General features: G+C 47.7%; 1 protein-coding gene across 7 annotated transcripts in view; it reads left to right on the plus strand.

The window, feature by feature from the left end:
- Positions 1-8,140: 8,140 nt before the first annotated feature.
- Positions 8,141-18,938, plus strand: part of FMNL1 (formin like 1) — a 114,132-nt gene continuing 103,334 nt past the window's right edge. For 4 of the 7 annotated variants that reach the window (XM_083709099.1, XM_083709102.1, XM_083709103.1 and 1 more), the window contains exon 1: positions 8,142-9,559. In XM_083709099.1, the coding sequence (XP_083565225.1) occupies positions 9,404-9,559 (156 nt within the window). In that variant the 5' untranslated portion in view covers positions 8,142-9,403. Of the gene's footprint in view, positions 9,560-18,938 lie in introns of all 7 variants that reach the window. The other 3 variants (XR_014557428.1, XM_083709101.1, XM_083709100.1) reach the window with 2 other exon arrangements.

Genomic DNA, 18,938 nt, shown 5'->3' on the forward strand with positions numbered 1-18,938 from the left:
TCAGCCGCAGAGGAGCAACATAAGACCAACGTCAACAGCATGATGTGACTTTGCTGGCTATCCCCCGTAGCTGGTCTTCCTTACACAGCAGGAAGTCTTCCTTACAACAGTATTCCTTAGTGACAACCTTCTTGCAGTCAGCCGTCATCTCTGCCAAGCTGCTATTGACTTTCGTCCCATGTTCAGACAATGGCCCATAGGGAACTGTTTAGTGGCTGCCTGGGAACAGCAGAGTAGTCTTCTGCATGCACTTTTTTATCCAGCTCTGCAGTTGAAGCAGCATTAACAGGCAATAGTGCTGGTATAGCAGCTGAGAACATGGTAGGAAGATTCTACTCCTAATCTCATCTGTGCCATAAGATCACTGTGGGAGCTTTTGGGAACCCTCTGTGCCTCAGCCTTGCACCCCATCAGAATAATAGGGTGGGTATCTTCTTAAGGGTTGGAAAGATGATTGACAGCGCGTGTGAAACACTTTACAGTGGAACCTCGGGTTGCGAACGTGATCTGTGCAGGAGGCACGTTTGCAACCCACAGCATTCGCAACCCACAGCGCTGCGTCTGCGCACATGCGGGTTGTGATTCGGCGCTTACGCGCAAAGCGTGATTTAGTGCTTCTGCACATGTGCAAGCGCCAAAACCCGGAAGTAACCCGTTCCGGTACTTCCTGCTTCGCCGTGGTGCACAACCCGAAAACGCATAACCCGAGGCACCACTGTATATGCTCAAAATGATACCGTACTGAGTGTTTAAAGTCCTCTGAAGTCCGAGCTTTCCCTGTTCTTTAAAACACCGATAACAAATCTGCCTTTTCAAATATAAAAGCAGAGGTGAAAAACATACGGCAGGTTAAACTGTACTGCAGTCATCTTTGCAATTTCTGACACATTTTGATACAGGACAAAATGTCAGCAGGCTTAGCTACCAAGCATTATTCTGTCTTGTTAGTCAGTGGTTGGAATGAAATTCTTTACCTCGTCCAGTTTGCCATTGATTTGACCTTGAACACATGTGGACACGCAGGAACCCAGTTGATAGCCATCAGCGCTTTTCCCTCTGCTGTTAAGAATTCTTGGCTATTGGGAGCAAGCCACAGCTGTCCCTTCTGGGTGGCAAATATCGTACAACCCCACACCCCTCTTCCTTCCTAACTGCTGCTTACTGGGATTTCTGCACATTGTGATTAAGTAGCAATTTGTTTCTCAGCAGCCAGCATTTGGCAGGGGATTCAAAGATGGTTGCAAAAGTCCATTAAGTGCATGCATTGTTTGCATTTCTGTTTCTGTTGTAAATGCAGGAACTAATGGCAAGAATGAAGTGTGCATTAGAAGCAAAAGCGGGGGGCGGGGGTGGAACGGCAGGTCTGGTTTCAAGTGTTAGCTCCCTACTCTAACTTTCCTATCCAACATTCTCATGTGCCCTGCTTTTGATCATCAACCATGTCGTGGTGAGTGGGCTTGCATGTTCCTGTGATCCTTGTGAGCAAAGCTGTTGGGAATTTTGTACTCCCGGCAGGGTCACCCAAGGTCAAAGGGAAGGAGCTAGACAAAGAATGATCCAAGAAGTCCTCAATGGCAGAACAGGAGGATGATAACAAGCGGTATGTTACAACGGCTGTGAAAGCAGATGAAGGCTGCAGCAGATAGAAATCTACCGGTTCGTCGTGACAACTCATGCCATCAGAACAGAGCCCTACTGCAAAGACTGCGTTGGTCATTGTTCACTGATCTACACACATAAAACAAATTCACGCACAGGCGTCTTCCAAACCCACTGTGGAAGGACGTGTGGTTCCAGAATTGGCCTCCATAGTCACTTGCGGACTCATTTGATTAATGGGCTAATACTAAAATGAGGCTGCATTTTAACCCATATTTTAATTAACTGATTTTTTTTCTTCTTCCTATTACGTTTTATTATAATTTTATTGGTGTTACCCGCCCTGAGCCTGGTTCTGGCCGGGGAGGGCAGGGTATAAATAAAAATTTATTATTATATTTCTTATTGTTAAAACTGCGTTTATGGAACACAATCTTACTCAGCTACAAGTGATCGCAGAAGAAGAAGAATTTGATTCCTTTTCCTATGATTTTTGGACTCCCCTGCCCGGCTGCTACTGCCTCCGCGCCACCCCACCCCCCAAATTTGCAACTTAGTTGTGGCACAGATCTGTATCCCGGATTGCATATTCTGCACGAATGCAGGAAAAGTACCAAACATGGCAATGTGTATATATAGGCGAGACTCTATTTACGCAGGGGTTACGATGCGGGGATTGCGCATCAAACCAAAATTCTGTAGTCGAAACACATTGACTGCAATGGTGGGTGGGATTGCCGAAGTTTCTCCCCTTGGGTGCCCGCCCTCTTTCTGCTCCCTTTAAAAAAAAACAAAACAATTTTTTACCAAGTGCATAAAGCTGAATGCACACAAGTTAAATGCGCACAAGCTGCAAGTTGCCTGTAATTTATCTTCCTGAAAATCCCTGCTTTAATAAGAAAGTGCTTGAGAGCGCCTGCAAGCCATGCTATGAGTGCTAAAGATCAGAGAGCTCCTTAGTTTATGGAGGCTCTAGGAGCACTGAAACAGCAAAACAACTAGAGAAAAACTGAAAACGAGTATGATTAAGCGTAGCTTAGGGCCCATTTTGTGTCTAGTCTGTGGTGGCGACAGAGGGAATGAAAGCTTGCCTTTCCGGCAACATTAAATCTGCTTGATGCCATCCCTTGGAGCTTTCCCGTGTTGTGAAGGATCTGTTCCAGCTTGGCCCTTGTCAATGGAGTCTTTGGAAGTCCGCTGCGACCAATTTGTGACACACTTTGCATATAATCACCCTGACTTGGACTCTGGGTTATTCGGTGGCAGTAATGGAAAACAATATGGAGTCTTCTAATCAGATTTTATGGGATATTTTTCAGCCTGATGGCATGGACTGAATTCTTGGAGAAGTGCAAAGGCGTAACTTTCTGTTTGTCCCTCGCCTGTCTTGACTTGTGAAATTGGCTCAGTTGGGCTTAAAAGTTAGTGAAGTGGCAAGTGCTTTTCCTACGGAGGGTATTGTTCCTACACCCCATCATTGGGGTGGGTTGTAGAATAACTGGATCCCTCCGATTTGAAGCTGTCACCCAGCGCCAGGTGTCAAATATTTTCTTTTTGGGCAAGGGAAGTGAGCAGGTGGCAGTGAAGATTCTGGATAGAAAACCTTTAGATCCATTCCAGTCTGGGTTCAGGAGACTTTCTTGGTTGCCCTACTACAGGGGTGGCCAACTCCCAAGAGACTGCAATCTACTCACAGAGTTAAAAGCTGGCAGCTTTTTTTAGGGAGAAGGAGCGCAGGGCTTTTTTTAGGGGAGCCAAAGTTGTTTAGCTTCTACCTGTTGGATGTGCCTGCCCTAATAGATGTCTTGTACCAGGAGACAAAAAGGGACGGGGGTGGCGCTGTGGGTAAAACCTCAGTGCCTAGGACTTGCCGATTGCATGGTCGGCGGTTCGAATCCCCGCGGCAGGGTGAGCTCCTGTCTTTCGGTCCCAGCCCCTGCCCACCTAGCAGTTCGAAAGCACCCCTAAGTGCAAGTAGATAAATAGGTACCGCATTATAGCGGGAAGGTAAACAGCGTTTCCGTGTGCTGCGCTGGTTTGCCAGAAGCGGCTTAGTCATGCTGGCCACCTGGAAGCTGTACACCGGCTCCCTCGGCCAATAAAGCAACCCCAGAGTCAGCCACGACTGGACCTAATGGTCAGGGGTCCCTTTACCTTTACATTACCAAGAGACAGTGTGGGAAGGTGGGAATCTCTGTGGGTTGTGCAGGATTTCATCTTGCCCTCTATGCTGCTAACAACATCTACACAAAGCTATTCAGAGTTTTGGGTTGCAGAGTCATCCATATGTGGGAGACATGCCACTCTGCTCCCTCTCCTTTATATCTGATCCTTCGACGACAGTGGAAAAACCCTGAACTGCTTTGTGTGTACACACACACACACACACCCCTCACCACCACCATATCCCAAGGAAAAATTGTAATTGTGGTGTTCTCACTCTGCAGCTTTACTAGTACTATACAAGACAAAACAGTAGAATTGTTTTGTAACAAGGGTTTGGCCCTGGAAGCCACAGTTGTGAGAGCCAAAGCCATTCTTCTCTTTTAGCAGCTGTAGAAATGCCATCAGTTACAGAATTGCATGTTGCACGGTGATGGGTGAAAAGCATCTTTAATTACCTGGTGTTTCACTGTTCCAGAAACATACCAAGGAATGAATGTATTTACACTAAAAAAATGAAAATAAACATGTATTGACATCACCTTGCCATCAAAGGTCCGTATAGGTAAAGCTATAAAGAAGGCTGATCGCCGAAGAATTGATGCTTTTGAATTATGGTGCTGGAGGAGACTCTTGAGAGTCCCATGGACTGCAAGAAGATCAAACCTATCAATTCTGAAGGAAATCAGCCCTGAGTGCTCACTGGAAGGACAGATCCTGAAGCTGAGGCTCCAATACTTCATGAGAAGAGAAGACTCCCTGGAAAAGACCCTGATGTTGGGAAAGATGGAGGGCACAAGGAGAAGGGGACGACAGAGGAGGAGATGGATGGACAGTGTTCTCAAAGCTACCAGCATGAGTTTGACCAAACTGCGGGAGGCAGTGGAAGACAGGAGTGCCTGGCGTGCTCTGGTCCTTGGGGCCACGAAGAGTCGGACACGACTAAACAACTAAACAACAACAACAAGGTAGCCTGCAATTTTATATCAAATAGTGGATTCTGCTACCTGTACAGATTATGCCAATGCACATAGTTCCCATAATTTGCAATTATATTTGCCACAATTCTAGTCCTTGCCCCCCATTTCTCCTGATCAAAGAGCTTAATATAATATTGAAGCCTTATTCTTCTACCTTCCTAACATCAGAAAGTTTTCAGAAGGCATTAAGCTGCTTTCACTTTGGCTCTGTTTCTTAATCATCCCCCAGGGAAGCAACAAACAATGTGTGTTGCTGTAAGTTCCTTTGTGAGATAAAGTGAAATCCCAAGCATTGTCAGTCATCGCAGCCATAAAGGCTAGAAATTTATTAAGTGGGAGCTGCAGTGAAATATTGCTGCGCATTTCTATACTGTACTCTTCTTAAGGGGATCTAGTTAACCTTGAAAAGGAGTCATGGGGTGCTGTTCAGGCTTCACCCATTCCCCATTATATATGCCCCTACAATACATTTGTTTTTTTTAAAAAATAATATTTATTCAAATTGTAAAAGTTACAAAGGGAAAAAAGAAAAAAGGAAAAAAGAAAAAAAACCCAGAAAAATACAAACAATTAAAAACAACAACAAATCAAACCTTCCCATAACTTATCTTTCATTTGCTTGTTTCCTTGACCTCCTCACACCTCCCTTTTTTTGTATTCTAGTTCAGTTAGATATTTCAGCAAATCCTTTCCATCTTTGTTTTTATCCTAATAGTTTATCTTAATATACTGTAATTTTGCATTCTCTTCTTTCACCAATTAACAATCCATTTTTACTTAGTCTTTTATAACATTTCTGCTAAAACCACATAACTTCATTCCAGCATCCTTCTAACATTCCTTAATTTTACAATGTTTCTGTAAGTAAACTTTAAATTTCTTTCAATCTTCTTCCACCAACTCTTCTCCCTGGTCTCGGATTCTGCCAGTCATTTCCGCCAGTTCCATGTAGCCCATCAGCTTCAATACATTTGGTACAAGCTTGGCTGCAGGAGTACAAAGCGCCATCCAATCATCTTAGGGACTCCAGTCCGGATTTGTGTGGGGTTTCCTCCTTTTCTCCTGAAGATATCCCGCAAAGCAGCGGACGTTTAGGATCAGTCTTCCTTCTCCTAGATGGGCTACCTTCCTGGGTCGATGAGCCCCATCTGCCCCTCACTTTCCTCTACAAAACATGCGCAGAAACCACCTTCTTGACCGCTGGACCCACAACTGGTCCATTCAATCTGCTGCAGCCTGTCTTTGCATGCAGGGCAAGTATCACTGAGGGTTTTGAGACCCACTGGCTACCCAGTTTAGCCATTCTGCTGAAGCTGTTTTTCTGGGGTGTGGCTGCTGTCGCATGCTGAGTGCAAGGTGGGGACCAAAAGTGGACAAACTACCCCAAAAGGAGCATGGCGTGTCCCCCCACCAGAAGTACTACCCGTCCCCTTACAATCCAGGATTCATCAGAACAGGATCTATCAAAGTACAGTGGACACTCGGGTTGCGAACGTGATCTGCACGGGAAGCACATTCGCAACCTGCAGTGCCGCGCCTGCACGGGTCACGATTCAGTGCTTCTGCACATGTGCAAAACGTGATTTAGCACTTCTGCGCATGCACAAGCACTGAAACCCGGAAGTAACCAGTTCCTGTACTTACGGGTTTGGTGTGGTGCACAACCCGAAGCGTCTGTAACCCGAGGTATGACTGTAAAATAAAGTGTTTATTTAATCGTGGCTGGGGAATTTGCGGCTCCCCATGTGGACTCCAGCTCCCATCAGTATCAGAGGCATGGCCTATGTTGATGGGAGTTGTAGTCCGAAAGCAACTGGAGGGCTGTGCCTCTAATCTGGTCAGCAAGACTCCGAGCGACCAAACAACCCCTCTCCTCTTGGGGCTTTTGTTCTCTGGCAAACAAGCATTAGTGCAGGGGGTCCAGCTGTTTTTAGACTACAACTCCCATCATCCCTAGCTAGCAAGACCAGTGGTCAAGGATGATGGGAACTGTAGTCCAAGAACAGCTGGAGACCCAAGTTTGGCAGACCACGTGTTAGCATAACAAAGGCAAACTGTAGTGCTTGGAAATTTGTAAGGCTGAGTTGGAAGGGGCACCAAGGGTCCTCTAGTCCAACCCCCTGCAAGGCAGGAATCTCAGCTCAAGCATCCATGACAGATGGCCATCCAAACTGCTTAAAAACCTCCAAGGAAGGAGAGTCCACAACCTCCGATCTTTTGTTGAACAGAATTTTTTTCCCTGATGCTTAGTCGAAATCTCTTTTCAGAAGAAGACTCCTGTGTGACTCAGAAGTTTGTTTCCAGTTTGGTTAAAAAGAGAGAGATCCCTCCCAGCAGCCACGAGAGGGAGCTCGGCTCGCCTGGTGGACTTCAGCAGATGCGCCGGCTGCTCCAGATGCAAATCGGTTTGGCAATACCTCTTAAGGTCGGCTTCTTCTCCCTCTTCCTGGAAACCAGCCTCCGATCTCGATTCCGTGCCTCTCCCGAGTTCAGGATGGGTGAGGAGGAGCCGGTCAAACGAGGGAGCCGTCGTGTGCATTACCTGGACCCTGAAGGAGTGGGGTGACGATTTGGGGCAGGAAGGGGGTCGCAGGACCAAGGAAGCTACCGCGCATCCTCCAAATGTCGGTGCGGCTCTCCACTCCATTCATTGGGAGCTTTTGGGGGACATGAGGCCCTCTCTTCCCCTAAAACCTACGCGATTCCCCACGCACCCACCCACCCACCCAGAAAGAGAACGATTAGAGCTGAAAATTGCATTGCTGCGCCTCCCTCGTCCCCACCACCACCAGGGCTCGATCCTGGCAGAACCTGATTCCGGATCCCTCCCTGTGCCAAACTGTAATATCTAAGTGCTCCTAAGCAACCTAGAAAATCACATCTTGTTGCTGTTTAGTCGTGTCCGACTCTTTGTGACCCCATGGACCAGAGCACGCCAGGCACTCCTGTCTTCCACTGCCTCCTGCAGTTTGGTCAAACTCATGTTAGTAGCTTCAAGAACACTGTCCAAGCATCTCGTCCTTTGTCATCCCCTTCTCCTTGTGCCCTCAATCTTTCCCAATATCAGGGTCTTTTCCAGGGAGTCTTCTCTTCTCATGAGGTGGCCAAAGTATTGGAGCCTCAGCTTCAGGATCTGTCCTTCCAGTGAGCACTCAGGGCTGATTTCCTTCAGAATGGAGAGGTTTGATCTTCTTGCAGTCCATGGGACTCTCAAGAGTCTCCTCCAGCACCAGAATTCAAAAACATCAATTCTTGGGCGATCAGCCGCCTTTATGGTCCAGCTCTCACTTCCATACATCACTACTGGGAAAACCATGGCTTTAACTATACCGACCTTTGTTGGCAAGGTGATGACTCCTAGAGTTGGAAGGGGCACCAACCCCCTGCAATGCAGGAATCTCAGCCCCAGCATCCATGACAGATGACCGCCCATAGATCTAGAAATCGTTTGGGAAATCGAGCCCCCTTTTTTCCCGATGAAGTAGCCATGGCAGCGCGAAACCGAAAGCCGGGGGCTTTGAGACCCAGAAAGCGCTCGCTCCGCCAGCCTGGCGCTCCCAATCCTAACCCGCCGCCGCTCCTCATTTCTCCAGCAAGCAGGTGACTCTGCTATTTCCTTCGCCTCCCGCGTCGCCCTCCTCGCCTCTCTCCCTCAGGCCATGGCTACTGCAATTGGGCATGGGCGAGCCGCTGCGTTTTCCTCTCCTCCTGCCGCCTCCGCCTCCTCTTTCCCCCCAGCTTTGGCGATCTACCCATCTTCGCTGCCTTTGCAAAAACCGTGCGGTTCTCCTCCTCCTCCTCCTGCAGCTTCTGCTGCCGCCGCCGCCGCCTTTTGCTGCTGCTGCTCTTCGCCAAATTGAGGGAGAGAGAGAGCTTGCATGCTGGCAGGAGAGCAAGAGAGATTGCACCTCCTGGGTTGCAAAATCCCCCCTCCAAAAAAAGCAACGCGCTGCAGCAAAAGTTCCGCCTCGACCTGTGCTCGCGTTCTTGCATTCAAGGCACCTGCAACCCGATTTCCTGTGCAGAGAGAGCAACCGCCGCTGCTTTCGGTTCTTCCTCTTTTTCTTTTCTTTTTTTGGGTGGAGGAGAGGGGGAAGTTTAGCAGCAGCAGCGGCGGCGGCGGCGGCGGACTTCTCTGAAGAGCACGCGTGGCAATCGGAGACAAGATGGGAATGCCCTTTTAGGAAACGGGGCTCGCTGCAAATGCACTAGAGGCGAGCTGGGTGCCAGCCAGGCGAAGCTGCCTGCCCATCATGGTGGTGGCCCCGGCCCCAGAGGACAGGCGTTGAGAAGTCACCTTGTGCTGGCGACCCCTCCATCACTTCCAGCTGCTTGCTGGAATTAGGCCGCGGCAGGAGCAAAAAAAGAAAAGGGGGAAAAAAGAGAAGCATGGACAACTGACTGTGTTGACCTGATGCATCTGAAGAATCGCACATTCACACGTGTTGGGAGTTCCTGGAGCAAGTCCTCCTCCTCCACCCCTTTGCCTTCCTCCTCCGATTTGGCAGACGTGGGGAAAGTTGCTGGGGTATTTTTTGTTTTTTATTCCCCCTGACATTTTTCTCCTCTTCCCCCCGGAGGAAAAAAAATATCCTGGATATTTTAATTTTGTAGTGCTTTAGATTTGTGTGTGTGTGTGTGTGTAAGAGTACAGTCTGAGGATGGGCAATGCAGCTAGCAGCATGGAGATGTCTCCGGCGAAGGAGATTAAAAGCCAGCCCACGGCCTCGTCACCCCTGCCCCCCAAGCAGCCAGCGCCCCCCAAGCAACCTATGCCCAGCTCTGGGGAACTGGAAGAACGATTCACCCACGTACTGGTAAGTGTCTGGTCTTCCTCCTCCTCTTCTCCCCCCCCCCCTCATAAACCCATCATGCCTTCATTTCACCCCAAAGACGTCAACCAGCTGGGGGTTCTCTTAACACCCCCAAAATGGAAAACTAATCTATCAAGGGGTGCAGTCATACTTGCAATCTGTGTGGTTAAAGAGAGGTTCAAAGATAAATTTCCCCACTCTCTTCAGTGCCTATTGCTGTGAAATGGGAAGGTTTTTCCTCTTCTTTTTCTGTTTTAAAGGGCTGGTATTACTTGGTAAGGAGCCGATAATTCCAGCTCCACCATTATTACTATTATTATTATTTATTTCCTTTTGCTGAATACTTTGGGGTGCCACGGTTTCTCTGAAGGAAGCAACCTCAGCCTGCAAATTGGAAGTACAAAAGCATTGGTAGAAGGGTCAAAATGAGCACAGCTGGAAATGATTTTAAGTAGATTCACACCTGCCTTGATGGTGGGGATGAATCTCACCCACGTCAGAGGCATGTGAGGGTGGAGACTGCTTCGGATTCATTCATCTGCAGGTGTCCTTGTGTAGCCCCTCCCAGTCTCCCCAGTGAGTTCAAGTGGTCTTTCCCAGTATTTCCTGAGGCTACTCTGCAGTCTACAACAGACACCCCAGAGGAAAAAAAACTAGGTTCTGCAAACAGCTGGTGCTAAACTGAAGTAGCCAGAACTAGCCTCAGATGTTTCCCCAAACCAATTCTCTCCTCCTCGAAAGCCACTGATGGTTGCAGTGCTCTTAGGGCCTTGCTCCGAGTTGGCTGTTTGCAGATTTTTGGGATGTTCTCAGACGCCCCTTCCTATGGGACAGAACCACAGGGCCGCCTCCACAGTTTCAGCAGCCATAGCTGCATCTGTACCTGCAGTTAAGAAACTAGTTTGCGTTTTGTGCATGCTTTCAGGAGCTATGCAGCTGTAGGGAGGACGGAGTGTGTGAGATCTGTAGATCTTAGCTTTGGGGACATGTTTGGGAGTTACGCCTCTAGCTGGCCTCCTGCTTTTGCATGCACCCTTGTGAAGGCTGACTTCTTTGGGGAGACGTGGAGCTCGTGTGCCCCGGTGGAATATTTCCTTGCGGGACGAGGGAGCTGGGTTGTGTGTTAATTCTGGGGTTTCATCCAACCCTCTGAGTTGAGAAACATGTGCACATAGTTGCTTAAAGTTGCTTAGTTCCATCTCACCGTTGCCTTGACTATCCTCTTCTTAAAGAGCACTACTGTTGCCAAAGGGTCGGTCTCTTCTCTCTCTTGTGCATGCACAGAGAGTCAGCAGAGCTTGGGTTCAAGTCCCAAGCTGGGCAAAAGATTCCTTCGTTTCAGGGGGGGTTGGGATAGATGACCCTCGGGGTCCCACCGACTCTACAGTTCTACGATTCCGTTCTATGGTTTATAACGCTTTAAGCACATTGGCGGCTGTTACTGTGGAATTGAAGGCAGTGCTGAAAGTCGTTGATTAGCCAAGGGTGTGATCTTGTGTGTGTGTTTGAGAACAGGCAGTTTACTGTATATAAAATGTCTGAATAATTTGCACTTTGTAGATAATATTAAATAGTACGGAGGCACTTTGGAAAGGTCTAGGGCAGTCAGTGGCCCCCAGAACCTGCCTTTGCAGACAAAGGAGGGGTGTGAGGGTTGTTTCCAGTTGGGTTGTTTCCAAGCCAGGCACACGCTAGAGACTCGGCATCTATTATTCAACTACAAGAGGAAGGTCTTTGCAGAGGAAACCCACCAATGTATATCTTCAGTTAGCCTCTCCATCTTAGGACCTCCATAGACACAGTTTTGTAACCAAAGATGTTACCGTGGTACCTCGTGTTACAGACACTTCAGGTTAGAGACGCTTCAGGTTACAGACTCCACTAACCCAGAAATAATACCTCGGGTTAAGAACTTTGCTTCAGGATGAGAACAGAAATTGTGCTCCGGCAGCAGGAAGCCCCATTAGCTAAAGTGGTACCTCAGGTTAAGAACAGTTTCAGGTTAAGAACGGATCTCCAGAACGAATTAAGTTCTTAACCCGAGGTACCACTGTACTCAGTGCTCTTGGGTAGGCAATAAGATCTAGACAATAAGTAACACAAAACCAGGAGGGGGGTGGTTTTGAATTGAATCACTCTCTCTTTCTTTGGGTTTAGGGACAGGGATCAGCAGTGGGTGTCCCTTGAAGCAAATCTAGCTCCCTTGTACAGTGGTACCTTGGTTGTCAAATTTAATCCGTTCCAGGAGTCCATTTGATTCCTGGAACTGTTTGAAAACCAAAGCGTGGCTTCCGATTGGCTGCAGGAGCTTCCTGCAGCCAATCGGAAGCCGTGTCGGACGTTCGGCTTCTGAAAAGCGTTCGCAAACCAGAACACTCGCTTCCGGGTTTGAGGCGTTTGGGAGCCGATTTGTTTTGAAGCTAAGCCGTTCGGGAATCAAGGTACCACTGTATTGACTTTAAGCTGCCAATTCACCAGCAAGGGAATCAATCATATGACAACTGACCAAAGGACTTGCCAGCATCTTGCTTTTGGGGGGTAGGTGTGTGGAATGGCTTGCCAACCCCCATTCCCTCCTTAAGGCAGCCTTCTCCCAAAACTAAGAGCTGAAGAAAGAGTTCGCAAGCACTGGAGTTTGTAGGAAGATTTCTGCAGCCTTGCCGACAAAAGCTAGGTGGCATCTCAAGAGCTTGTGGTCAAGAGCATTTGTTTCCAGTGCTAATGTTCAGCCCGGATCCTGTGACGTGATAAGCAAGAGCCTCTTCCACCTGGCACCATCCTGACCACTCCCCAAACATATGGAATTATAGGGGGAAGAGCTTCCAGATCCAAAAGTTGTGACTCCAGGTGGTCTTCTTCAGCTCAGAGACCCATCAGAACTGCTACAGAATGGACAGCTCGTAAGGCTGCAGTCCTAACCCCATTCAGCTGGCAGCAAGCCCCATTGAATTGGATAGTAATAATAATAATAATTTATTATTTATACCCCGCCCATCTGGCTGGGTTTCCCCAGCCACTCTGGGCGGCTTCCAACAAAGATTAAAAATACATTAAAATGTCATACATTAAAAACTTCCCTAAACAGGGCTGCCTTCAGATGTCTTCTAAAAGTCTGGTAGTTGTTTTTCTCTTTGACATCTGGTGGGAGGGTGTTCCACAGGGAGGGCGCCACTACCGAGAAGGCCCTCTGCCTGGTTCCCTGTAACTTGGCTTCTCGCAGCAAGGGAACCGCCAGAAGGCCCTCAGAGCTGGACCTCAGTGTCCGGGCAGAACGATGGGGGTGGAGACGCTCCTTCAGGTATACTGGACCGAGGCCTTTTAGGGCTTTATAGGTCAGCACCAACACTTTGAATTGTGCTCGGAAACGTACTGGGAGCCAGTGTAGGTCTTTCAAGGCTACTCCCAGTCACCAGTCTAGCTGCCACATTCTGGATTAGTTGTAGTTTCCGGGTCACCTTCAAAGGTAGCCCCACATAGAGCGCATTGCAGTAGTCCAAGCAAGAGATAACTAGAGCATGCACCACTCTGGCGAGACAGTCCGCGGGCAGGTAGGGTCTCAGCCTGTGTACCAGATAAACAGCTGCCCTGGACACAGAATTGACCTGCGCCTCCATGGACAGCTGTGAGTCCAAAATGACTGCCAGGTTCCACACCTGGTTCTTCAGGGGCACAGTTACCCCATTCAGGACCAGGGAGTCCTCCACACCTGCCCACCTCCTGTCCCCCAAAACCAGTACTTCTGTCTTGTCAGGATTCAACCTTCTGTTAGCTGTCGTCCATCCGGACTTGCTTCTGAGTAGACATGGGTAGGATTGTGCTGTAAGCAAGGAAGTCATGGAGTTCCTACACGGTCCTGGTTTCCCCTCTGTTTCAGCAGCTTCTTGGTGCCCAGAAGAAGAAGAAGAGTTTGGATTTGATATCCCGCCTTTCACTCTCTTTAAGGAGTCTCAAAGCGGCTAACATTCGCCTTTCCCTTCCTCCCCCACAACAAACACTCTGTGAGGTGAGTGGGGCTGAGAGACTTCAAGGAAGTGTGACTGGCCCAAGGTCACCCAGCAGCTGCATGTGGAGGAGCGGAGACACGAACCCGGTTCCCCAGGATTACGAGACTACCGCTCTTAACCACTACAGCACACTGGCTCTCACAGTACCAGGAGGTACTGTAGTGTGTCAACTCAAGCTGTGTTTGGAAAGAGGTCATCTGAGCTACTGTGGCTAACAGTGGCTGGCCTTGCATTTAATTTATGCAGTTCTTTCCCTAAAAACTGTCTGGGTGATAGGACTGCCTTGCAGGGTTGTCCGTCGAACGACTGAGATAATTTATGGGATGCACTTTCAGCATTTGAGGAACAAAAGTCTGCATAAGCGTTGTTGTTGAAATAAGCAGAAAGTGGGGATCATTTTCTGTCCCTCCTACACTCACTTGACATCTCTTATGCCAGGGATGGAAAACATGTGGCCAACAAGATGTTATTGCACTCTTAACTCCCATGAGTCCCACCTGTGGCCAGGGATTCTGGGAAATGTAGTCCAGGGCTGTAGGTTTTGCACCCCTGTCTTATGCCGTGGGTAGCAGAAGAGGCTGAGAATGAACTGCTTCCCCGGCCTTCTGTCCTGTTTGTCTCTGTGCAAGGAGGGATGAGTGAATTGATGTCCTAAGCCGACCCTGACACCTATGTTGGCTTATTCTCCTTTTCCACCAGGGCATTGACGTTTCTGAAAGCCCTGTCTTCTGCTATCAGAGTTTGTGTGAGACAGAAATGAGTCAAACCAATAGATTTTAGAGCTTGAGGCAGGAAATCCCAATAGATTCCTCCCAGTAGACTGTGTAAGCTAATCATCAATTTACTGCCATTTAATGGTACCTTCCCCACCCAAAAAAACCCCAGCAACCCAACTGAGGATGAAATGTGGTGTTTGATTGGTGTGGCCACACACCCAATTTTCTCTTGACCGTTCTACGGCCCCGAAGTTCGGCCAAGAGAAAATGTGGGCTTGAGTCCATGAAGGGTTCCTCACCATCGATGATCAGGGTGGACCAGAGATAGCCATGGTTTTTAGGGTTTCGTTTCTTTGCTATCCTTTTGTTGTTGTTTAGTCGTTTAGTTGTGTCCGACTCTTCGTGACCCCATGGACCAGAGCACGCCAGGCACTCCTGTCTTCCACTGCCTCCCACAGTTTGGTCAAACTTATGCTGGTAGCTTCGAGAACACTGTCCAACCATCTCGTCCTCTGTCGTCCCCTTCTCCTTGTGCCCTCCATCTTTCCCAACATCAGGGTCTTTCCAGGGAGTCTTCTCTTCTCATGAGGTGGCCAAAGTATTGAAGCCTCAACTTCAGGATCTGTCCTTCCAGTGAGCACTCAGGGCTGATTTCCTTCAGAATGGAGAGGTTGGATCTTCTTGCAGTCCATGGGACTCTCAAGAGTCTCCTCCAGTACCATAATTCAAAAGCATCAATTCTTCAGTGATCAGCCTTCTTTATGGTCCAGCTCTCACTTCCATACATCACTACTGGGAAAACCATAGCTTTAACTATACGGACCTTTGTTGGCAAGGTGATGTCTCTGCTTTTCAAGATGCTATCCTACGTGTATTAAAATGCTCCCCCCCTCCTGTCCCCCACATCTTACTGCAGGCATCGCCAAACTTGGCCCTCCAGATGTTTTGGGACTACAATTCCCATCATCCCTGACCACTGGTCATGTTAGCTAGGGGTGATGGGAGTTGTGGTCCGAAAACATCTGGAGGGCCGAGTTTGGGGATGCCTGTCTTGCTGTGTAGCAGAATAGGAATTCCCTTCTATAATTTTCATGACTGTCCCTTCCTCCCCTTTGCTAGGCACAGAGGGCTGGTGGGGGCTCAGAATGCCCTTGCCCCATAGAACACACAGGAAGCCACTGGCCCATGAGCTACATGGAAATGATTTACATTTTAAAATATACATCAGGAGACTTGGTTTGGTCAGAATCAAGTATACACTTTCACAGTTTACGCTAAAATATTAATATTATTATTATTATTATTAGCCCGTCCATCTGGCTGGGTTTCCCCAGCCACTCTGGGAAGCTCCCAGCAGAATATTAAAAACACAATAAAACATCAAACATTAAAAACTTCCCTAAACAGGGCTGCCTTCAGATGTCTTTTAAAAGTCAGATAGTTGTTTATTTCCTTGACGTCTGATGGGAGGGTGTTCCACAGGACAGGCGCCACTACCAAGAAGGCCCTCTGCCTGGTTCCCTGTAACTTCATTTCTGGCAGTGAGGGAACCGCCAGAAGGCCCTCAGAGCTGGACCTCAATGTCTGGGCTGAACTATGGGGGTGGAGACACTTCTTCAGGTATACTGGGCTGAGGTCGTTTAAATACACTGCTTCTGGTAAATGAGCCACCATAGCTGTTAGAAGGCCATGAAAATTTGTGTCCTGGGCTTTTTATACTTATCTACCCATGTACTAGATAAGTACTAGATATCTACCCATGTACTGGGACGCGAGTGGTGCTGTGGGTTAAACCACAGAGCCTAGGACTTGCCGATCAGAAGGTCGGCGGTTCGAATCCCTGCGACGGGGTGAGCTCCCGTTGCTCGGTCCCTGCTCCTGCCAACCTAGCAGTTCGAAAGCATGTCAAAGTGCAAGTAGAAAAATAGGTACCGCTCCGGCGGGAAGGTAAACGGTGTTTCCGTGCGCTGTTCTGGTTCGCCAGAAGCGGCTTAGTTATGCTGGCCACATGACCTGGAAGCTGTATGCCGGCTCCCTCAGCCAATAAAGCGAGATGAGTGCTGCAACCCCAGAGTTGGTGGTCAGGGGTCCCTTTACCCTTTACCTTTACGCAAGTACTATCTCAGTGTTTCCCAACCTTGGGTCTCCAGCTGTTTTTGGACTACAACGCCCATCATCCCTAGATGGCAAGACCAGTGGTGAGGGATGATGGAACTGTAGTCCAAAAACAGCTGGAGACCCAAGGTTGGGAAACACTGTACTGTCTGAAATCAAAGGGGGACATGGGTTGCCAGATGTGAAATATATTTACATCATTCTCAGCCCTCCTATCCCACTATTAATCTTGGGCGTGGGGACTTGCTTGGCTTTCAGTTGTCGAGACTCGGCTGCTGAGACCGCTATTATTGTCCCTTAGCCTCAGGTGTGGAGGAAGATCTTAAATCAATACGTAAGTAAGATAGATAGGTCTTCAGCATTCTCCAAGATCTGCTGCAATTGGTAAGCTGCTGAGGCCTCCTTGAGGTTTTTTATATAAAAAAACTAACAACCCAAAGACTTTGTTGGATCACATGGCTGCTAAGCATGTTCCAAACAACCCAATACTTGTCTGCAATCCAAGTCGTTTTCGGAGAGAAATGCAAAAAGATGAGTCTCACCTCATTTTCTTCTTCCTTTTTGGCACGTGCCTGAGATGAAAAAGCCCTTTTCTCTCTCTGTCTTGGCTGGCTCCAGTGGCTGGGAATCCCAGTCTGGAAGGTCTTGTTTAGAGTTGCCAGCTTCCTTGCTGATCGGAGCCCCATCGTCGCTGCCAAAAGCTCGCCCCGTCTATGCGAGAGAGAAGTGAGCTAGCCAAGTTTAGCCTTTTTTGTTTTGTGTGCCCGTTCATTCTCAGCAAGGCAAGCCACTGATCTTTGTGGCTGCCTGTCGCCCTACGATTGCGAGTCACATCCTCAGTTTTCGAACGTCTCTGTTGATGAATGTTTTGGTTTTCGGACGCCGTAAATCTGGAAGTAAATGCTTTGGTTTTCGAACGCGCCTTGGAAGTCGAACATGCAGCTTCTGCTGAGTGCAGGATCCTGAGGCCTACAGCTAGATGCCAGCTGTTGAGTTTTTGGTTTCCTATATGCAACAGTGGCAGAAAGAATCTTAGTAGCCAAAATTGGGAAAGGAGACTCTATCCTGACCAAAATGGACTGGCAGGCATAATTATTAGAATTTTCAGAATTAGCAAAGATAACAAGAAGAATTAGGGATAATAAAGACCAAACGTTTATTAGAGAGTGGGGCATCTACAGAAAATATCTTAAAGAGCATTGTAAAAATGTGAATTCTCTGGCAGGCTTAGAAGGACCCCTGTAGAAACCTAGAAAATCTTATAAAATTAATGATATGGGATATGATTGGAGCGATAACGAAAAGTGTGTTGCATAAAAGTAACCCAGGACTCTTGAGGGGGTGACTGGAAGTCATAACAGAAGTTGTGCTCTAACAAATCTATTTACTTTTTGTAATTTATATTATCTTTTGGTTTTTCGTTTGTTGATGTTTAAAGCAATTTTTAAAAGAAAGAAAAGAGTTTTCGGTTTTCAAATGTTTCAGAGCTCGAATCGTCTTCTGGAACGGATTACGTTCGAAAATGTACTTTGAAACATACTTTGAAAACCTCCCACCTATATTCTGCTTTATAGCCATGCAAAGCTCCCTCGCCAAAGCTGCCTATGAAATATTTGTGTGGTGCAATTTTGCTCAGGTGTGCTATCGGGAACAGGCGTTGCAAATGGGTACCCAGGATTATTCAGGCGGCATTCCCTGCCTTCATCTTGGGACTCTTAATTTCAGGGTCATGTGTTGAAGCCCCATGTTGGGTAAAAAGATTCCTCCCAACTCTACAATTCTGTTGTTCTCTGGTAGCAGAGCCCGCTGAGAATCTCAGAGGCGAGCGAGTGTTGAGTTGAGTCTTCCCTCGCTGATCATATTTATCTCCTGGTGGTTTGCTGTCCTGCTGTTGCTGCCACCAGGTGTTCTTTGTATATATAATTTTTGTTAAATTTTCTGTTTTACAATTTCAAATACTCATTTTACATCCTTAAGATATCAACGACTTCCCTTCTTTTCTTTCCATGGCTCATTTCACATAAATCCCTGCATATTTTACAAAAACAAAACCATTCAGTATTCCATTATTACATCCATCAAAATTTATTTACACTGTTGAATTTATCTTAATGGTGCCAGGGTTTTCAGCTGCTCTTAATTCCCACAATCCCTGATCATTTGGCTGGGCTGGCTAGGAGTCTAGCAACCCTTGGAGGGACACAGGTCCCCCATCTTTGGGCTGTGGCGATGAGCACTCATGGCGTCACAAGAGCTGACCTTCTAAGAGTGAACTTAATTCCTTAATTTGGCTTTCTGGGGAGTCTACTGATGATAACTATGCTATGTTTTTACTCATTGCAGTTTCTGAAAAGCTTTAGGGAAGTCTTGAGCAACTCCAAATATTTGGCGGGTGGGGGAGCAAATTTTGAAGTATGATAATAAACAGTGTGATTTCTTACAAAACACATGTGGATTAAGTTTGTCTTAATCCAGCTCCAAGGGCCTTCTGGCGGTTGCTTCACTGTGAGAAGTGAAGCTGCAGGGAACCAGGCAGAGGGCCTTCTT

Source organism: Podarcis gaigeae, assembly GCF_964106915.1.
Source record: "Podarcis gaigeae genome assembly, chromosome: 13".
Classification (NCBI taxonomy): Eukaryota; Metazoa; Chordata; class Lepidosauria; order Squamata; family Lacertidae; genus Podarcis; species Podarcis gaigeae.